The 12,228-nt window shown below is 50.5% G+C and overlaps 1 protein-coding gene across 4 annotated transcripts in view; it reads right to left on the bottom strand.

Moving 5' to 3' along the window:
• The window catches only part of CYFIP2 (cytoplasmic FMR1 interacting protein 2), a 77,085-nt gene extending 66,096 nt beyond the window's left edge, over window positions 1–10,989 (bottom strand). For 3 of the 4 annotated variants that reach the window (XM_073355219.1, XM_073355220.1, XM_073355217.1), the window contains exons 1-2: window positions 10,126–10,256; window positions 552–704 (exon numbers count right to left, since the gene is read on the bottom strand). In XM_073355219.1, coding sequence (XP_073211320.1) covers window positions 552–668 — 117 coding nt within the window. In that variant the 5' untranslated portion in view covers window positions 669–704; window positions 10,126–10,256. Of the gene's footprint in view, window positions 1–551; window positions 705–10,125; window positions 10,257–10,887 lie in introns of those variants that run through there. The other variant, XM_073355218.1, reaches the window with a different exon arrangement.
• Window positions 10,990–12,228: the final 1,239 nt, after the last annotated feature.

Consider the following 12,228-nt stretch of genomic DNA (forward strand, 5'->3'; position numbering starts at 1 on the left):
GTGCTCACAGGAAGCTGGCCAGGAAGGAGTAAAAATACTTGACAAGTAGACAAATTAAAAAGGATGGCAGGGTTGCCTCGGGAGGGCTGGAATTTGACCCACAAGTGCCCGTAGAGCTGATAACTTGTACTAGATGCTAACGCTACAGCACGAATGCCCTATCTGACCCAGTGAAACAAATTTTGCAATCCTACATGCATGACAAATCAATCACTGCACACATAGTTACACATTAACATGGGGAGCAAGCCAATTGAGAAGGCAGGAGTGTGGGGGGGGAGAGTAAATATCCACATACTATATATTACCTGGTGTATATATTATAAGATATATGCACTACATAGAAAGAGGAACCAACAGGACCTGTGCACAGCAAAGCAAATCTTGTGACCTTTTACTGTTGCAATAACTCTCCTCTGTCCTGTATTTTCTCCCATACTTTGCTCCTCATCCCTTACTCATACTGGTCTGCAAACCACCATGCACACCTATTAGGAGTTACCATTCTAAACCTCGCCTCACCGAGCCAAAATCTGGGAGCTGATACATACCTGGTACATGATGGAAGAGGGAGGTGGCTCGATGCATGGCTGCTGGTCTGGCAGCGGTAGCTCCTCCAGCAGGTCCACATTGGACAAGGCATCTTCCAGCGTGACGTGAGTGGTCATGGCTCTGGATTTTCAGACGATGTTAGGGAACATTAGCTAAAAATTCATAGAAAGGGAGTGAAGGGAAATGACCCAGCAGAACAAACCCATTCCTTGTCTGGATTGCATTTCAAGCACCATCTCAGGTGCCCTGTCCAAACAGCAAGCTAATAGGTATCAAAATGTTTCCAGTATTGAAATGAAAAGATATTGCCAGAGACGATAGCTTAGAACTTATCTCCGTTAGAGATTTTTGCATCGGGGCAAAATCCTGAGTGTAAATGCACGGCACTGGTGTGAACTGGGGCTTGCTCTTGTTTACTCTGATATGAAACTGGTGTAAGCCTCATTTTACATCAGTGCAACGTATCTACACTGAAAGTGTGCACCAGCATAGTGACAATGGTGCAAAAATCCCTAATGTAGACAAGCCCTTAGGGCGCTATGCTTCAGGTTTTAAAATACCATCAGACCTTGGAACCACGGGGTCAAATCCCCACAAACCCGATTCATCCCTTTGAATGTTCAAAGTGGATAAAAAGGGTTTCTATCACCCTTCTATCTTTGAAAAAATGCAGTGCAAAATAGGAAAGCATTCATTATCTGCCAAGTGGTGCATGGGGCTCTAACTCCTCCTAAAGCCCACGGGAGCCCCATGGCTAGATTGTCTCTGAAGGTTTCCCTGAATCCTGTGCACCTGTATCTCTTCTCTGGTTAGTGCCCTCCAAGTACAACAAGCATAAGCAGATCTGAGAGCCTGGACTGACAACCCAGAGCCTGATCTGAAGCTATCTAGTGGCTAATTACTGCAATTTAGCTATTGTACTGCCACACACTGAGGCCCTGATCCAAAGCCCACTGAAGTCAGCAGAAGACTTTCCATTTAATTCAACGGGCTTTTGGATGAGATGGCATGTTTCATCTTTTTTTGTTGATTGCACCAAAAACTGATGTAGGCAGATGATGAGGCTGTGAGAGCTGGCTTTCCTACAAATATTTAAGCCTCTGCTGTGTTTTTATTGCTTATCCTTTGGGATCCACAAGGCCCCATTGTGTTTCTGCCCATAGAGCTGCAGAATATGGGAAGCTTAAAGGTGGCTTAAATTTGGGGTGTATTGCAAACTGTAAAAATTACAAACTGTCACTTTAAATCCTGAGAGGATTCCTGGTCCTGCTTGCAGGCTACAAATTGTGTAGGAAGCATGCAATCTTTGTCCACAGCAGTCAGTCTGCAAAGAGCCAGCCTTAAAGGAAGGAGGGGTGAGTTGTGCCACTCTACTTGAGGGAGCAACCTTCTCTCTCTCTCTCTCTGTTTTTAGTTCTTGTGTGTTTAAGGTTCTGGATTTTAAGAAAAGACCAAAACGTAAAACACCCAGAAAAGATCAAAACATAAAACACTCTAATTTCTCATTGAAAACCATCAACATAACAAGAGTCACCTTTGCACAGCCCCCTCTCTTCCTGTGCTCAGCACAGTGAGGAACTCATTGAGAATCAGGGCCTATATTTTTATTTATTCAGCTAGCTTCCAGGTTCTACAATGTCTGAGCCTGTCAAACAAAACCCATCTAGCTGAGCTGGCACTGGTCAACCTCAAACTTGCAAGACATCAGGGGGGGTTCCAAATAGTCTGCATGAAATGTTTAATTCTCCTCTCAGTACATACACAGAGCTCTCACTGACAGTCATGGGGGTAACACACATGCTAAGGGAAGAGATGCATACATCAAATTTAAACTACCATATTTTCTGCCTCTCTTTTAAGATTCAGTGCGCGTAGTAGGAATGAAGGAGAAGACAATCCCATGCTTACTGAAATCCTTTGCCATTTTAATTTAATGACGACACAAAGTGCAAGGCAGTGGAGAATCAGGCCCGATGCTTTCAAACTGAAGCCATGTAGAGCAAGCCATCTGCAGAGAACAAAACTACCCCATCCTACTGACTCACTCTACTTTCTCTTTCATCCTCCATCCCCTTCTGCTAAAATTACTGTTGCAAAGCACAGCAACAGTCGAAACCCTATTCCCACCCTGATACGCTGCAGTCAGAAACAGCTTCCTCTTTGCCCCAGACGGTGCTAACGGGCACTGCACCTGCTGATCGAGGAGGGGTAGGCCATATTTGCAGGATGGGGGACTCTCTGCCGGGAAGCAGGGACTCTGAAAAAGATTTGGGGATGGTGGTGGAACATGAGCTCCCAGTGTGACTCTGTGGCCAAAGGAGCTAATGTGATCCTGGGATGCTTAAACAGGGGAATCTCAGGTAGCAGTAGAGAGGTTATTTTACCTCTATATTTGGCTGCTGGAATCCTGTGTCCAGCTCTGGTGTCCACAGTTCAAGAGGGATGTTGATAAATCAGAGAGGGTTCAGAGAAGAGCCACGAGAATGATGAAAGGATTAGAAAACCTGCCTTATACTGACAGACGCAAGGAGCTCAATCTATTTAGTTTAACAAAAGGGGAATGTTAAGGAATGACTTGATTACATAGTGAACAAATATTTAATAATTGACTCTTACATCTAGCAGAGAAAGGAATAACATGATCCAATGGCTGGAAGCTGGAGCTGGACAAATTCAGACTGGAAATAAGGCATACATTTTTAGTAGCGAGAGTAATCAACCATTGGAACAATTTACCAAGGATCAAGGTGGATTCTCCATCACTGACCATTTTAAAATCAAGAGTGGATGTTTTTCTGAAGGATCTGCTCTAGCAATTATTGTGGGGCAGTTCTGTGGCTTGTGCTATACAGGAGGTCAGACTAGATTATCACAATGGTCCGTTCTGGCCTTGGAATCTAGGAAGCTTGAATCTTTCTCAGTGGTAGTGCTTTTCTCCAGCCTGCTCCCACCAGTCTCTTTCCAAACCTCATTCTCCATTGCCTTCAGCATCTCCTTTTCAAGGTTCCCAAACCCAGCTCTGTACCCACCTCTGCTTCTTACGTCCATAAGTAGCCGCAGGATTGGGGACGTGGGTAGGACAAAGAAAGAAGCAGACCATTTAATACCATTGTATATAGCCATGTATCCCAGCTTTATTGTAGTCTTGTTATTTCTCAAGCTATAAGGCAAATTCTAACTACTCGGTGTTAGGATGAGACCTTCGGGGGACAAATTACCCCACATCTGCCAACTGTGGGGTTCTCACCCCTTCTTCTGAAGCATTTGCTGCTGACCACGGTCGGGGATGGAATACTGGACTAGATGGACCAGGGGTCTGATCCAGTCTAGCAATTTATAGAGTCATAGATTTTAAATCCAGAAAAGACCATTCATGCCTCCTGCATAACACAGGTGATTGAATTTCACCCAGTAATTCCTGCATCAAGGCAAATAAGTCCTGGCCGAGCTTTTGCATGTTCTTCAGAAAGTCTTCCAATTCTGACTTAAAAACTTCAAGCAAAGTCCATCGGTAAATGGTTAATTACCCAATTCCTATATTCCTTTAAATTAATTCTTCAGTGTTAACACACTGTGAAACTTCTCAGATCTGTTCAAGTTTCCATGGGACTTTTATTTGTATTTAATCAAACATCTTTATTAATGTTCTTGAGGGCAAGCCCATGTTAGCGAAAGCATGAACTGTGAAATGGCTTGATTAAGTCAAAAAATACAAAGAGGTGTCATTGTATGTGCCACTTGCTGCGAGTTTACCAACAACTGAAAATGTTGCTGTGATGACCTGGTTACTTAATTTCATCTTTCCAGCTGCTCAGTTTGTCTTATTATCTGTATTGCAGTAGCATCTGCAGCCCCCAATAAAGGTTCAGGGCCCCATTGTGCCTGGCACTGTACACACATGTAATGCAAAGCCAGTCCCTGCCCCAAAGACCTTACAGGCTACGTATAGGAAAAGAGGCAGCAGGAAGAAACAACGAACGGATGAGGAGAGCGCATGGCAATAGTGAGACCGTTAGGATTAGTGTAACAAGCAGTGGTCACAGCCCATCAGCGGTCTAACTGTTGTCAAGTGTTTGGTAGGTGTCATGACATAGATGGATTTAAAGGAGGAGGATGTAGTGGCCTTCTGGATTTAATTAAGAAGGATTTAATTAAGCTCTTGCGTGTCACCAGAGACTCAGCGTCCAAGTGCTAATTGAAATGTTCCCTACACACAATAAAGCACAACAAAGAGCTTTCCTCAGAAAGAAAAGTAAAATCGGACAGTCCCTTTCCTGATTGCCATTGCAGCTGTACACACATGGGCAAAAGAACAAAAGAATATACAGCCATGTCTGTTTGTAAGGCAGCAGCAGGGTCTAGTGGAGGGGATGCTGCGCTGGGTGGCGGGCGATCTGGATTCTAACCCCACCTCTGCCACCGACCTGCTGGGTGACCTTGGCACAGCACGTCCCTGCTCTGTGCCGCTCTTTCTCCTCCCACTCTTTGTCTGTCTGGCCTGTTTAGATTATAAATTCTGTGGGGCAGGGACCATCTCTCACTATGTGTCTGCAGGATATGTAGCATGATGCAGCCCTGATCTTGGATGGGAGGCGGAGAGTGTCTCTGGGTGCTACTGGAACACACATAATAACAGCAATAATGAGAAGCTGAATAATCTTCAGGATGAATACTCAAGGGACCCATCCTCGCATCCAGGGGAGAAATTCTTGCTTGATGAGATTTAGGGGTTAGGATCGATGCTTTGCTTCTGCTGAATTGTCTTTGTTTTACTACTGTAGATTCATACATAGCCCTGAAAAGCCAGGAACACCTCCTTTTTAACCATTTTACTTGGGGGAGGGGTTTTTCTTTCTTCCCCTTCATGGTACTATACTCTGGGGAACTTGCCCATGGCTGTTCTGAAGATGAAACAAAGGGCTGTAATCCATGCAATATTTTCTTCTAATCTGTGGAATTTTGCGTGCAAATGCCCAAGCCATACAGAGAGACTATACATTTGAGAGAAAATTAGGCAGTGACCCTGATGCAAAGCAAAATTTCCCTCCTTGTCTTTTTAATGCAAGGTTTTTAAACAGTAATGCTGAGGCTGGAATGGTGAATTCATCTGGTGCTCATCTTTGGCCAGTTAAGGCCATTGTATTCTAACGACCAAACCAAACTAAGAAGAGTGTGTCTTTTCCCAAGAATATAGCAGTGGGGTCAGTGATCAAAAAGCCAACGTCGAGCAGTAACCAGCAGCAGCCACCTGTGCCTCCTGGGCAGGATCTCTGACATTCAGAGATCTCAAAAGAGATGATTGAGCAGTGTAAAAACGGTTTGAGCTCTGTTTGTGGTTCACTGAGGTGTTTCCTGTGTTGTCATGCCTGAGAGATCATCCTTGCAACAGAAATGCAGTCAGCTGAAAGCACAACAGCACACACACCCGGGGTAGATTACTTCACACGTGAACATGGGGCTTTTGCGCTTCATTAATATATGCACGCAAGGTGGATCTTAATCTTTCAGACGGGAAATATATCCTGCCATATCTGTCGCAGACTCAAGCACCAGGGAGCAAGAAACAATCACTTACAACTATCCTTTTTGGTATTTATCATGTGATGATTCTCTTCCCTGCACCCACAGGCAGACCAGAGAGGCAACTTTACCAAATGGCATCACACCTACAAACCTCACAGCTGATTCAATAACTTTTGAGAGGCAGCCAAACATTAGCATTACAGGATCCAACCCAAGCTATTAAGAGTTATTTTCATTTAATTGCACCTTTCATCCCAAAGGATCCTCAAAGCAATTTATATCTCCATCACGCATTTCTCAAATTCTCCAACAAGCGCCTCCATGGTTTTTCCTATGCTGCCCCTTATGCTTGGGAGGAACGCCTCACAAAATTCCACTAAATTACCACATTGTCCTCCTTAAAACTGTCGTCTGCCATGATACCTACCCAAAAAAACCCCTCTGAACAATGGATAAGCAGCTGGTGTGCTGTGATTGCTGCTTCTCATGCTGATCAGTATCAGCTCATTATAACTTTGTGCTCTCCATGTCTAACTGCTTTATAAACCTGGTGTCTCTCATCTTCTACTATTGCAAGCTCTTTGGGGCAGGGACTGTCTCTTTGTTATAACACTGTTGAATGCCTAACACAAAGGAACCAGGGCCTGTAGACTTTATAGAAATAATAAATCTATTCACATAAACACAGCACAACTAAGATGCAGCCAGCAAGTGATATCCAGCACTTTGCACAACAATGGCCAAGGACAACAGGGCCCAGCTTTTCAAAGGATGCCATACTTTAGGAATTTCAAGGCCCATGCAGAGCAGACAGGATCTCAGGCATGAAGCTCTCATCAAAAAGACCCTACAGAATTAACTGCATGGAACTGGATAGATCTTCCTCCGAAGGATAAAGGGATGAGTCAATCCACACGGCATTTCAATTTGGGATTCAAGTGTGGGTCCTCTATTTTATGCCTAAAGCTTAAAACAGGCTCCAAGTATTTGCCATGACATGTCTTTGGACCACAGAGTCTCTTTTAGCTATACCCCTAGCTATGATCTACAGACAAGTCTTGATTCTTCAGAGTAGTATAACTTTTGGGGGAACCCTCACTCAAACTTGGGGCAGGATTCCAAACACCTGGTGCACTATATCCACAAGCAGCCTGCCAGCCAGCAACAGTGAACCAGCTATTTGCTTACCCAGAAGTTGCAGTAGAGGAGAGAAAGGGAGGAAGTGAGTTGTGTTGTTAGTTCTAGTCAGCTTGCCCTGATCCAGCAGACGAGACTCATGCTGGTGCCAAAACAACTGTAAGGGTAGGGGATAGGGAAAGAAACAGCAAGTGCTAGAAGGTGGCACCTTTAGTCCTGCTGCCTGTAATACCATCGAGACCAGGCTGCAGTGTCATGGGGAAACAGGCAGAGAGAGGAGTGGCAAAGTGGGCCATGTATGAGAAAGAGCACAGCTCTGGGGAAGAAAGATGAATTTGTGGTTAGGGCACTTGTCTGATACTTAAAAGACCTGGGTTTGATCTCCAGCAATGCTGAAGGCTCCCTGGGTAAGGTGCTAAATTTCTCTGTGCCTCCATTTGCTAGCTGTAAAATGAAAATAATGCTTCCCTCCTCTACAAGGACTTTAGGAGAACACCTCGTCAACGTTTGTGAAGTGCTCAGATACTCTGGTGTTGGTACGGAGATACTCATTTGACCAAAAAATTCATGCAAGAGGCACAAAAGTAAGACAGTCGAGTGCTATTTTGGGAAGACGAGATGTTGCTAATATGGGTGAGCACATTAGAGTAGGCTATGTCAACACTACAGCCTATGTTGTCATAATTTATGATGCTCGAGGTGTGAATAACCCCCCCCCCCCCCCCCCGAGGAACATAAGTTACACTGACTTAAGCAGTCATGCGCACAGCACTATGTCAGTGGGAGAGCTTTTCCCACCGACATAGCTTCTGCCGTTGGCAATGGTGGTTTTATGATGCCGACAGGAGAGCTCTCTCCCATCAGCATTGAGTGTCTTCACCAGACGCCCTGCAGTGGCGCAGCTGCATCGGCACAGCTGTTGTGCTGTAGGTGTAGACATGGCCTTAGTCTAAGAATAATCTTGGTTGCTTAGATGGCAAGAAATAGTTGGAGTACTTCCTGTGACATTAAATGTCACACACAGTCAAAGAAACATCATCCATTGTTAGTCAGTCATTTAAAAAGTAACTTCCTCTTTTTCTTGAAGATATGCAAGTTGATAAATTATTAATTATTTATTATTATTATTATTGTATTGTTCCGCCTTGGGTTCCTCAGTAGTCATGTTTGTTGCACGGACCCTGGTCTGAGAATGGAAGGCATCACCTGATAACATAGACTTTGCTAACAAAAATCAACTGTGCACACCAAGGCTAAATTCCTTTCTCTGAGAAATTACTCTGGATTTACACTGGTATAGCAGACAGCAGAATCTAGCCCCAGAAATCTGTCAAGATGACTAACATCTGGCAATCCTGATAATCTATAACGTGAGCATGGGTTTTTTTTTAGTTTCCTATGTAGAGCAGGAAGGCTTAGGTGGTTTAGTGATCTGACACAATTAAAGTGAGATACTTGTGATCCAAAAACACAGCTACAAACCACCATACTGAAAGCAACGGATGACTAGAAGGGCCAAGCTATGCAATATCCTCTTCCTTGCCACAGTATAAATGTTCATCTCTAGAAGCCACCTCCCACCCCCAAACCCCAGCAAATACACAGAAGCAAGCACAAAGGTTTCAGTTTGCCTCTCACTGCTCGTTCCTGATCCCTTCAGAAATTTCCTGCAAAATCCATTCACTTCTTTTCACTCAGGACTTGACTAGCACCAGAGCGGGAGTTAACTTGTTTCCCCTTATTTCAAACCCACTCAAACGTCATGGCTTTGAAAGTTCGACTCATCTTGCACATCTTGTTTTGAACATGTCTCATGGTTGAAAAGTGGCCGTGAGTTTAAATGATAGGAGGAGAAAAAAAGGTCTGCAAACTCTGGCTGGTCTAGTGATGAACCAAAAATACAGTCTGCAAAATCACATATTCCACAAAGTTCACATCCATAATTTCCACCCTCAATTCAAACTGCAGCCTCTTCTGTCTGCTCTCTTTCAGTGGAACCAGGGGAACACTATGACTAGGGGAATACCTTTTATGATGATCCCTTTACTGTTTGGGTGTTCACCTCTGCTACTCTCTTGCTCCTGTTATTTTCTCTTCTGACTATTGTGCATCCCATCCGATTTCCCCTGGAGCATTCCCGCTATTCATATACACCCAAATCACTGTGTCTGTGCAGCATCTCTCTGCTAAAATTCTCTAATTCAAAGCTGCCATTATTACTAAACCATGAGCAACTGGGGGCGGGGGGGGGCAGCTGTGGTTTGTTGTTGCAGTCAGGAGGCGTTTGCTCCCCTGGCTCCCCCAGATTGCAGCACTTCCTTCCAACCACTAATTCTAGTTTATCACATTTTCCGTGCGGAGTGAAAAGGAAAAAAAAAAAAATTAGGCTTTTTTGACTGCCCAGCGTGTGCCCTAGAATAAACAAGGAGGCAGTGAATATTGCAGGTACCCGAAGCATTCTGGGATAGATCATCTTGTAATCGCGTCTGCACGGCTAATCCGGGCCCTGTCTCTCCCTCTGCCCCAGGGGGACGGCAGCACCTGCCTCTTGTGCTTTGCAGGGGGGAGCCCAAATCCTCCTTCCCCCACCCCAGACGGTGGCATTAAAAATAAAACCAACCCAGGCCAGCAAGGCCAGGGGCGGGGGCCGCCGGGCATCCCAAGCACAGCCCAGGGCAGGGAGGTCTCGGTGGCAGGGGGCGGCAGCCAAGCCTCTGCCAGCAGCCCCGCCAGCGGGCAGCCTGCTCCGGGCCGGGGGAGAGCGGGGCGCCTGGCTGCTCCTGCCCGGGGGTCGCCCCGCTCCGGAGCCCGCACAGCCCGGGCAGGGCGCAGAGACGCGGGTTCCCGCGCGGGGCCCGGCCCCGGGGCCCTCCGCCCGCATCCCCCCGGGTTCGCCCCGCTCCGCCCGCTTACCGGCCGCGGGGGAGGGATGCTCGGGAGCCGCCGCCTCTCGCTGCCGCCCGTCTCGGTGTCGCACACACACAAAGCGCAGGACGCGGCTGCTGCAGCCAGTGCACTTCCTGAGCTCCCCGCTGCGCGCCCCGCCGCCGGGACCGGCCCCCGCCCGCCCGCCCGCCCCGGGGATGCAGCCTCCGGCCGCCGCCCGCCCGCCCCGGGGATGCAGCCTCCGGCCGCCGCCCGCCCGCCCCGGCCGCCCGCACCAGGGATGCAGCCTCCGGCCCGCCCCGGCCGCCCGCACCGGGGATGCAGCCTCCGGCCCGCCCCGGCCGCCCGCACCGGGGATGCAGCCTCCGGCCCCCGCCCGCCCCGGGGATGCAGCCTCCGGCCCCCGCCCGCCCCGGCCGCCCGCCCGCCCCGGGGATGCAGCCTCCGGCCCCCGGCCGCCCGCCCGCCCCGGCCGCCCGCCCCGGGGATGCAGCCTCCGGCCCCCGCCCGCCCGCACCGGGGATGCAGCCTCCGGCCCCCGCCCGCCCGCACCGGGGATGCAGCCTCCGGCCCCCGCCCGCCCGCACCGGGGATGCAGCCTCCGGCCCGCACCGGCCGCCCGCACCGGGGATGCAGCCTCCGGCCCCCGCCCGCCCGCACCGGGGATGCAGCCTCCGGCCCGCACCGGCCGCCCGCACCGGGGATGCAGCCTCCGGCCCCCGGCCGCCCGCCCCGGCCGCCCGCCCCGGGGATGCAGCCTCCGGCCGCCCGCCCGCACGGCCGCCGCACCTGGGATGCTCCGGCCTCCGCCCGCCCGCTGCACCGGGGATGCTCCGCCCGCCCTCCGGCCCGCTGCACCGGGGATGCAGCCTCCGGCCCCCACCGCGCTCCGGGGTTGACAGGCTGGTGCAGCCCGCACAAAGCGCCCCCCTGCACAGACAGCACCCCCCACCTCCCCCAGCGCCCCCCTCTCTACTCCCCCCCACCGCGCCCCCCTGCACAGACAGCACCCCCCACCTCCCCCAGCGCCCCCCTCTCTACTCCCCCCCACCGCGCCCCCTGCACAGACAGCACCCCCCACCTCCCCCAGCGCCCCCCTCTCTACTCCCCCCCACCGCGCCCCCCTGCACAGACAGCACCCCCCACCTCCCCCAGCGCCCCCCTCTCTACTCCCCCCCACCGCGCCCCCTGCACAGACAGCACCCCCCACCTCCCCCAGCGCCCCCCTCTCTACTCCCCCCCACCGCGCCCCCCTGCACAGACAGCACCCCCCACCTCCCCCAGCGCCCCCCTCTCTACTCCCCCCCACCGCGCACCCCTGCACAGACAGCACCCCCCACCTCCCCCAGCGCCCCCCTCTCTACTCCCCCCCACCGCGCACCCCTGCACAGACAGCACCCCCACCTCCCCCAGCGCCCCCCCGTAGCCTCCCCACAGCACCCACCCACACCCTCCCCCAGCACCCCCCCACACACCACAGCACACACCCACACCGTCCCACTCACACCCTCCCCCAGCACACACCCATCCACACACCACAGCACACACCCACCCCTTCCCCCCAGCACTGACCCCCACCCTCCCCCCAGCATCCTCACAGACCCTCCCACCAGCACCCTCCCACCCCAGCACATACCCACACCCTCCCACCCACACCTTCCCCCAGCACCCACACTGCACCCACACACACCCTCCCACCCACCCACCCACACACACACCCAGCACACACCCACACACACACACACCCCAGCACACCGTTTTCATTTATAAATGCAAGGTCCTGTCCTCCCCTCAGGAGGATCAAGAACAGAGCAACTCCTTCCTCTGCGGTAAAATGGAATCGGAAGAGGGGCGAGGGGACAAGCAGGTTATTGGGGGCGAGACTGTCCCCACCCTATCCGTGAGCAGGTCGGATCAGCTTCCTTGCAACCTGGTCACCTTTCACAGGACCCCCTTGTCATAGCACCCTGGGGCCCTGCTGCCTGACAGTTCACTTACATACTCCAGGAGGCCCCAGTCAGGCTGCAAGGAGGTTACTAGTGGAGTTCCTCAGGGATCAGTCTTGGGAGAAATCTTATTTAACATTTTTATTACTGACCTTGCCACAAAAAGTGGGAGTGTGCTAATAAA

This window comes from Lepidochelys kempii, chromosome 8 (assembly GCF_965140265.1).
Source record: "Lepidochelys kempii isolate rLepKem1 chromosome 8, rLepKem1.hap2, whole genome shotgun sequence".
NCBI classification, from domain to species: Eukaryota; Metazoa; Chordata; order Testudines; family Cheloniidae; genus Lepidochelys; species Lepidochelys kempii.